The sequence below is a fragment of the Rhagoletis zephyria genome, unplaced genomic scaffold (genome assembly GCF_001687245.7).
Source record: "Rhagoletis zephyria isolate East Lansing unplaced genomic scaffold, Rhagoletis_zephyria_1.1 Rzeph_scaffold_06156, whole genome shotgun sequence".
Classification (NCBI taxonomy): Eukaryota; Metazoa; Arthropoda; class Insecta; order Diptera; family Tephritidae; genus Rhagoletis; species Rhagoletis zephyria.
Window position 1 is genome coordinate 23,076 of NW_016163239.1, and position 9,494 is coordinate 32,569.

At 36.4% G+C, this 9,494-nt stretch overlaps 1 protein-coding gene across 3 annotated transcripts; it reads right to left on the bottom strand.

Moving 5' to 3' along the window:
• Positions 1 to 273: 273 nt before the first annotated feature.
• LOC108372912 (serine protease easter) lies at positions 274 to 8,514 on the bottom strand. Of its 3 annotated transcripts, none has more exons than XM_017628719.1 (5): positions 7,918 to 8,513; positions 3,151 to 3,672; positions 2,231 to 2,339; positions 1,301 to 1,448; positions 274 to 951 (listed from the first exon to the last, which is right to left on the bottom strand). In XM_017628719.1, the coding sequence occupies exons 1-5, from the start codon at positions 7,994 to 7,996 to the stop codon at positions 505 to 507; spliced, it is 1,305 nt and encodes a 434-aa protein (XP_017484208.1). In that variant the 5' UTR covers positions 7,997 to 8,513; the 3' UTR covers positions 274 to 504. The 3 variants fall into 3 exon arrangements, with proteins under 3 accessions (XP_017484208.1, XP_017484209.1, XP_017484211.1); XM_017628720.1 differs by having other exon boundaries at positions 274 to 924; positions 1,274 to 1,448; XM_017628722.1 differs by lacking the exon at positions 1,301 to 1,448 and having other exon boundaries at positions 274 to 1,099; positions 7,918 to 8,514.
• Between the last annotated feature and the right edge of the window lie 980 nt (positions 8,515 to 9,494).

Genomic DNA, 9,494 nt, shown 5'->3' on the forward strand with positions numbered 1-9,494 from the left:
TATCTTCAGCAGTTACTAAAATATCGCAGTTTTTGTATTTCTGAAAATTACCGGCGGAGGTAGGCGTGGTTATTGTCCGATTTTGTCCATTTTCAATACCATGCGTCCTACGCCTGAAAGAAGTGCACGTACCAAGTTTATGGAACTTTTGAAAATTTTTCCTCCACTCTTTTTATTACAAACCTTAAAGCGAAATTTCGAGTTCTGAAATTTGAATTAAGTGTTTGGATTATTTTCCACCCAAAACAGCTATTATCATTACACAACTTTTATAAAGTTGTATTAACCTTTATTTACATAAATACATATTTACCAATGAAATTGTCGTTTTGACTATTAGGGTGATGAAAAATGTGGTACGAGTGAGTATACAAGTATGTGGTGCAGTTCATGGCGTATTCGGAAATTAATAACTAATGGCAAGATCACAATTCAACATAAATTACTATGTACTAAAAGCATCAAACAATTATTTTAAATCTAAATAGCTGCCTTAACATTCCTCTAATTCCGTATATTGCGCCGTATCCAGTCATCAAATTGCGCCACACGTGTGTGTACCGCCGGCCAACCGCTCAGCCCGCATTTGTAGCCGAACGACACGATGCCCTCCAACACCCAGGCATCATTCCGGAAACGCATCAACGGACCACCCGAATCACCCTCACAGCTGTCCTCGGCATAAACACCACCCGCGCAGATGTGACTTTTCACCACGTTCACCTTTCGCTCCCGATACTTTCGCTGGCATTGCTCCAAATCGACCAATGGTATTTGCAATTTCTGTTTGGTGGCACTCTTCGGACTGCGCAGCGTGCGACCCCAGCCAGCGACAGTGTACAAAGTACCGCTAATCGGCGCCGATCGCTCCCGCTTCACCGCCGACGGCAAGCAAATGGGCCGTATGGAGTCAGAGAAGCGTATCTCCTGATCGAGGCGTATCAGTGCGATGTCATTCTCTTTATTGGCCGAATTATCGCGGTATTGCTCATGTGGAATAGTCTCTTCGATGCCAACGCGCAAGGCTGAGGGGGCACAGGAATACTGATTGCAATCCACTTGCCTGGTAGTATCGTACTCGCCCAATCGTACTGCGTTACTGGTAGATATATGTATGTACACAAATGAAAAGACGTAAATGTTTTGTATGTATGAAGGTGCAAATTAATCTTAAATCANGCCTGGTAGTATCGTACTCGCCCAATCGTACTGCGTTACTGGTAGATATACAGAAAGGTGCAAATTAATCTTAAATCGNGTCAGAGAAGCGTATCTCCTGATCGAGGCGTATCAGTGCGATGTCATTCTCTTTATTGGCCGAATTATCGCGGTATTGCTCATGTGGAATAGTCTCTTCGATGCCAACGCGCAAGGCTGAGGGGGCACAGGAATACTGATTGCAATCCACTTGCCTGGTAGTATCGTACTCGCCCAATCGTACTGCGTTACTGGTAGATATATGTATGTACACAAATGAAAAGACGTAAATGTTTTGTATGTATGAAGGTGCAAATTAATCTTAAATCATTAATCATTTCATTTCATCAAATAAACCGTTATGTACAAAAAGCAATTAAAAAGAATTAATTAAGGCATGAACAAATAAAAGGTGAGACAATAAATGTATGTACGTTGATTTGCAAACACTCTTTCTGTCATGGACTGCAGTTTCAACAATCAGCGATTTATTTAAATCGAGATGCCAAAAAAAAAACAAGTAGTACAAATATGTATGAAAATTAAAAGATTAAGTTTTGTTTAGTCGGCCTGTGAATGGCAGCCATTTTTGCTTGCAGAATTGGAAAATTCTTCTTCTACTACTTTCAATCACAAATTAGAGTTCTGACTACACATTTTTTTAATTTTTTGGTTCGGCAGTAATATTTTATAATTACTACAGGGTGTCCTTCAGCAGAAAGCATTCAGCAGGGGCATTTCTAGCCAAATGAAATATTGAGCGAAATCTTTCTCAGTCAAAGTAGTCTGAGACTTGTCTCCTGTGGATACCTCCAACTTTCTTATATCTTACAAACTTTAAGGCCCGAGGCGGCCTTTTACTTTCGCAAGTGCTAAAGTGTGCACTGCCAAAAACCACAACAATTCTGTGCCGATAGTGTTCATTCTTTTGAGATTGGACTATATGTATGTACATATATACATAAGTATGTATGTATATTCGATTCAGTTGAAATGTCGTTTTATAATCTTTGAAAAAACGTGTGCAACTTACAGTGTTCCGATTTGCTTCTCAATGGCACCTTTCACACAGTGTGCCGCCGTTAGCACATATCGATTATTTATAAGTGAGCCAGCACAGTTGGTTGACAAGCCGCCAGATCCTAAAAAATATAGAAAAAAGATGAAAAAATAAGCTACCTATTTTAAATTCAAATGCAACAATACAACTATGCAAATGCGTATGCACACTAGGGTATGCACAAATGCATGTGAAAAAGTAAAGTCGGAATTTTTATGCTCTCACTCCCTACGATTGTTCCATACCCCTATTTTTTATTTTGAAATCAAAAAATATTTAGAAATCGCTCAAAGAGCTGAAGTTTTCCATGTACATATTTTTATATGGAAAAAAACAACTTTTCGTAGAAATGGTATAGAGTTCTGGAAAATCCAAATTTTTCGACCGGAAAACTCTTTTTCTCTTCAGGAGATTCCCAATAATGATACTAAATTATTTATTTAACTATTTTTCCATAGTAACTATATTTTAAAGGTCTATCAAAAGCACCAATAAAAAATGTTAAGTATTGAAAAATGGTAAAATAAATAATTGGGTATTGTTATTGGGAATCTTCTGAAGAGAAACAGAGTTTTCCGATCGAAAAATATTGATTTTCAAGAATGCTATACAATTTCTACGAAAAGTTGTTTTTTCTTCATATAAAATACAAGGAAACTTGGAGCGCTTTGAGTGACCTAAATATGTAAATATTTTTTTATTTCAAAATAAAATAATAGGGGTATATTCTTTCATATAGGACAATCCTAGGGGGTGAGAGCATTAAAATTCCGACTTTACTTATTTTGGACCACCCTAATGCACACTCGCCCCGCATCCGCCTTTTTGCACCAAGTGACAATAAATTAAATCGTAATACATATATAATTTTAAATCTACCATTCGTCACTCACGTCGATTGTATTCGAGCAGCACCATCCAAGGGAACTCATACAGATCCGTATCTGTGCCGCTGTATATCTTATTCGATATCGTCACTCCGCCGCAGGTGGGCAAACGCGGCAATGTCGCCGCCGACTCCGACAGCTGTCCACCAGCTGGCACATCTCTCGGCTGTTTGCCACTACCGCCACCTGCGTCACCGCCAATGCTATTAAATGCACGCCCACCTCCGTTGGAGTCGCTTACTCTTTGCCTGTGCCGTTGTGGCTGTCGCGCTTCGATGGGACCTGCGGGAAAGAGCACGGTGCTTGGCTGGAGGCTATAATCATCGTAAGTGTTGCGCGTGAAACCGGTATCGCCGGTGCAGCATACATATGGGCCACTGCCGTAGCCCCCGCGGCATTCGGAAGCGCGCAGAAACTCGGTGTCGATCGGCTGGATTGAGCCGCGTTGCAGCACCGACACCAATGTCTGGCAGTCGTAAATGGAGACGCAAGTGCCGGGCCGTTGATTGGGATTGAAACAGCGATGTGCTGGAAGTGCAAAAAGAAGGAAACATTTTAGAAATCCCAAAGGTGGATAGAAGAAAAGAGTTATGCATGTACGTATGTATGTATGTATGTATAAGGCAGTATATGGAATGCGCTTTGGTGTGAGTGAGTGTTTACGTTTGGGGATTCACCTTGATCGCATACGCTTCTTTTCTAGTTCATCAGGCTGTACCAATGGAAAATTTGTGTGATTTACTTTAATTTACTGCTCTTGTGGCTTTTCTGCCTTCAATTCTCGTTTTGTTTAGAAGTTTGCGGTTGCGAGACTGATCACATAAAAGGCTATGTATTTACTTTTTGCGATATCTACAACAAATGCGACTTCAAACCAGAACATTTGTGTGTAGAACTATTTGCTTCGAATAACACTTGTTGACAGCCGAAATGAAACAAGAATGGCGTTCTGAATTCTAGGGTACCTTTGGGATGCTCCTTCGGGATATGTACTTTTGAGATTGATTCTTTTGTTCAAGTTGCTGCAAAGTTGCCTTAATTCAGAAACTCCTATTTTCTATCACAGTGAGCATTTTTTAATGTAGGCATATGTACATATATGGAAGCTTTGAACTCGCACGAATAAATAAAAAAAATTAAAGTTTACTATACTTTTTTTACGCCTAAAATCTTATAAAAATTGTGCTTATCGGGAGATCGGGAGCTCAGGTTCAGAGTTAGGATCGAGCGTTGCTCAAGGGGCGAGCGAGGTGTGAAACATGGGAGCGATGACCAGGGTTGGGAATGCCAGCGACTTATTACTTCAATAAATTGAGCAAGCAGATATTTGAAAATTGTCTAAAAAATTCATATCCTCTTATGCAAATACATGTGTGGGCGTTCTTTCTACTTATTAAGGCCGAGTGAATCGCTTTTAAACATAGTTGCGTGTGTGTGCTCACTGCGCTTGCTTTTGTATGGGAAATGCACAAACCTCTTAAACAAATGGTATTCTTAAGGAATTTTTGTTTAAAATTTCATCTATTCCTTAAATAATTTAGTCGAGAGCTGAAAACTTTTCATCACAACATTGTCAAATACATCTTAGCTTAGTAAACAAAATTCTAAATAATGAGGTCAAATAAATTTGTTCAATTCGTGGTATTATTTAAAAAAAAAGAGCCATTTCATTTATTATGTTGTTTAGTTGTGTTCAATAACAAAAAATGCTTTACCAAGGTTTTAATAAATAAGCATGCCACCGCATAGCAACTTCAATCCTGTTTAAAGAGTACCAAAGATAGGATTGCCGAAAGTTTTGAATAGTTTAGCGCTGTTGAGAGGTAGTTATTTCACAGGTACATACATATGTTCATACCGCAATACCGGAGCCACTTTGCGTCAATACACTCACCTTTAAAAATGAGACAATATACATGTGCATGTTGTACTTTAGGGTGGTCCAAAAATGCGAGCGAAAAGGTAAAGTCGGAATTTGTATGCTCTGGGTATTATTATTAAAAGTCTCCTGAAGAGAACCAGAGTTTCCCGATAGACAAATATTGATTATATTGATATAAAATACTTGGAAAACTATGAGCGACCTCCAAATATATTATGTTTTCAAAATAACAACAATCCCAGGGGTGAAAACAGTGATAATCCAACTTTACTTTTTTACCACCCTAATGTACATACAAATGTACCTACAGTAAAATAGTTTATTCAATTGTCCATGCAATTGTACATAAATAGTTTGCGTTTAATATCATATTTTTAATATTTTAATTGAAATGTCGATAATGAACTTCAAAAAGTAAGAAACCGCATACAGTTCCGCATCTTTTGGTTTAACTACATACATACATATATTCATTTGCATAAAAGAAGTGTGTTTGCGCGCGTATTGATACATCCATGTGTGTGTGTGTACATATGTATGCACATAATAATGTGACCTAGCATAAAGGCATACATATATATATATGTATATACTTGTGGTTTGTCATTCATAAATATGCGGCTATTTGAGATCGGTGAGCTTAAAATGGCTTTTACGCGTAATAATTGGCAATTAAAATTAATAATTACACACACTCGTGCTAGATACATATGTATGTATGTTTATACATATATTGTACAANTCATAAATATGCGGCTATTTGAGATCGGTGAGCTTAAAATGGCTTTTACGCGTAATAATTGGCAATTAAAACTAATAATTACACACACTCGTGCTAGATACATACATATGTATGTATGTGTATACATATTTTGTACATATGTAAACATACATATCTATATGAGTGTATGTTCATAAAAGATTATCGAAAATCTTTTCCTTTTTTGAAGACGGTTACTAATTATAACTAAATAAATGATAAATAATAGGCATGCAAAAAAAATTTAAATCATTATAGCTAGCATATTTTTGCAATATTGGATCACTTTATAAAAGATTGGCATATTAGGATGGGTCGTTTTTGTATTTGAAAAATACAAGTTATATGATGTTATATAATAACTGTCAATAATTGGTTAAATCAGTAACCAAAGGAAGCATGCAAAGGAATGCCACGATAATTGTATTTCTTTTTCTACATTATATGCCATGCGCGAGGTAATTCTACGATTTCGACAGTTTTCAAAATGAGATCGAATGCGGTTTGTTAAAGGCTGGATATCGTTTGATAGTGGTTTCGAATACTTATGTATAATCCATAAAGAAAAGCAAATTGGATCAATCTATATAAAAATTGGAACAGAATCAACTCATTAGTCACCGTATATGAAATTTTTAAAATTGCCGGTGCATGGGAGGAGTAGGCAAAGGATAAATATATATGTTATCATTGAAAAAGGGATGGCACCCAAATGCGAGAACAAATGTATAAACACTTTTTTCTGGATGGGCTTATGAAGCATCGAATATCGCCAACTGTGACAAAATTTCGCAACTAAAAAATATGCAATTTTGGCGAAGAGAAATATTTACCCCATACATTTTACCCATTATTGTCTTACTTTCAAACGTTTGCTATTTGAATCAGTTTTTAATAATAATAATCCCAACGGTTTTTACCCTCCATTCCCGCCCATCCGCACGAGGGGCGCAGTCCGCATGACGTACGGAAACCAGTATTTTAAATTTTTTCAAAACTGTTCAGCTACAGAACCAAATTCATCAGCCGATTTTATGTCTTTATTTTAATGATTCATTTATTGAGAGAGGACAGTATCGATTTCTTAAAGCTGAAAAGCGGATATGATATATCAAACGTGCTGGAATGAGAGTTAAAATCCTGGCATAAGCAACGGAGTGGGTCGCACTGAACCAAAAATCCATCTCTGGATCAAAGAAAAACCTTCCTTACTTTAAGGTCGAAAATTCTTCCGAATGAGTAAAAAATTCTCCCGAATGCGTAATTTATCTTTGGAATGTGTAAAAACGTACACGAAAATATCATCCTGCAGAAATGTTGGGCATGAAAAGAGGATAAAACCTCTTTAGTGCTGTTTTGTTCCCATTTTTCTTCATTTTGATTGTTTTTCTGTTTTTCTTTAATTAAGAGAAGTTTTTTTTTGCAGCGTGCAATTCAAAATTAGTTTTACACGCTTTCAGAAATAGGGGACAAAAGTGTCTTGATACGAGGGAGAGAACATTAAGGCTAACTTCGCCCAGAAGAAGCGTACTTGAAATTGAGCCTGTCAGTAATTTAACTATAAATATTGTACCAAGCATTTGCCTGCGACTGAAAAGTGTAGGAAGATTAATAAGTTTTAATCGGCTCGTATAAGGTGGAAGGTTATATTGAGAATCCCAACGGAAATTTCTTAAAGCAAAAAGTAGGAATTGTTTTTGAATTGATTCGATCTTGTCTGCGTAAATTTGATACCTTGGATTCCAAACTACCGAGCCGTAATCCAGAATTGGCCTAACTAATGTTGTAAACAGACTTTTAGTGATATGCTCGTGNTGAATTGATTCGATCTTGTCTGCGTAAATTTGATACCTTGGATTCCAAACCACCGAACCGTAATCCCCTAACTAATGTTGTAAGCAGGCTTTTAGTGATATACTCGTATATCGAAGCTTTTCCGATACTTTAATGCGTTACACATAGCCCATATGTGTAGGTTGATTTTTGTAGGGGGACTTTTTCGGCTTTGAAATCAAGTAGTAAGTAACTTTTCCGCTGCTTTAGAAAAGATAACAATTGGCTTTTAAATCTAAAAAAAAGTAACACTCAGCAAATCCCGTATAAATGTTGCTCATGCTTGGGTACTACTTACTCTGTGTTTCGAAATATTGTCCACAAGCCATTTTGGCATAAAACACACTTAAAACAGTGAATAAGGTAGCGCTTAACATTTTGAGCTCCTCAATTTGATACCGGTTAGTCAGATTTTAAGTTTAGCTATTCAAAGTTTGCTGCTTTTTTCAAAAGCATTTACGCATTTATTATTATAAACCAAATTTTATGCGATTGTAAGTAATTATTTATGTATATAATTCTCTAATATTTAGCAAACGTTTATTAGTCACCACTCGACTTTGCACGCGTTCACTAAATCACTTGCGATCGATCGCTTATCGCCACTTCGTCTTTAACGCAACTAAACCAGATTAGCGCAATATTATACAAATGTTACCGCGAAGAGCACTGAGCCACAACTAAAATCTCAGCTGAAGTAAAAGTCTACTTTTATACAGAGCAGAGCTAATAAATATACTAAAGAATCGGGCAGTCGCTACAAGCAAGCAATGATTTGATCAGTAAAACTGATGGAGGAGATGACTTGAGCGACTGAATTGAGTGCAGCGAAACGAAAACGAATAAACGCGCTGTTACCAATATGTGTATTAGGGTAGGCCGATTTTTTTCGCAGCTACCATTTGGAAATCGGTTAACATTTATTGGTGTTGCCAGAGCTTTGAAGTTTCGAATGCATTTTTTACGAAAACATTCATAAAATAAAATTAGGATTCATGAATAAAAATAACAAAAAAATAAACAAATGCGTTGCTCATTCGTCATGCAATAAATACCCATCACAGTTTTAATTTGTAAAGTGATATATTCCTATTTGATCAAAAAATATTTACTTTTGATGATTTTATATTTTTTAAATTTGTTCAGTTCCCACTTTGCCCAGGTTTTTAAAAATTTTGCACACATATTTAAGAGATATATTGTTGAATTTTAGTCCAATCAAGATAATAAGTTTGTATTTTATATATTATTAATGAAATGGAAACAATTATTTCCTGAACTTAGTTTGTATAGTGCAAATAGTTTTTTTTTCAAATAGGTAAGGGATTTGAAAATATTCAAGCAAAAATCAATAAGAGATAGAAAAATTAGGTTTTCTTTCATTTATTTAATATAAAATGGGAAAACTTCAAAGCCCTGGCACCACTAGTAAATATAAACCGATTTAAAAATATGTATGTGTTCTACTTTTTATAATTCTGCAGGGTGGCAGCAGGAAAATTGCAAAAATTTGATTTTCTTCTGTATTTTTGGACCGCCCTAATGTATGTAGGTGCATAGGTAGTTTAGCATCGCAGGAAATATTGGAAGATGAGCATCTTGGATTTTATGCTGAGAGTAAGTTGATGCTGACTATTAAATAATTCCGGCGCCAGCAAGCGTCAACGGCGATAAGTTGGCAATGTCATTTTGTTCAGCTCAGACCACTGCTCGTGAGTTCAAGAAGTGTTATTATTGTTTTCTAACTACATACTCTAAAACGAACTACTAAACACATTAAATGATATTGAATATCTAAATATGGTGTAACGGTGTAAATAAAATTCACAAAACGCGTTCGCTACTTAAGTCTTTCGCTTTTGGTACTTCACTCGT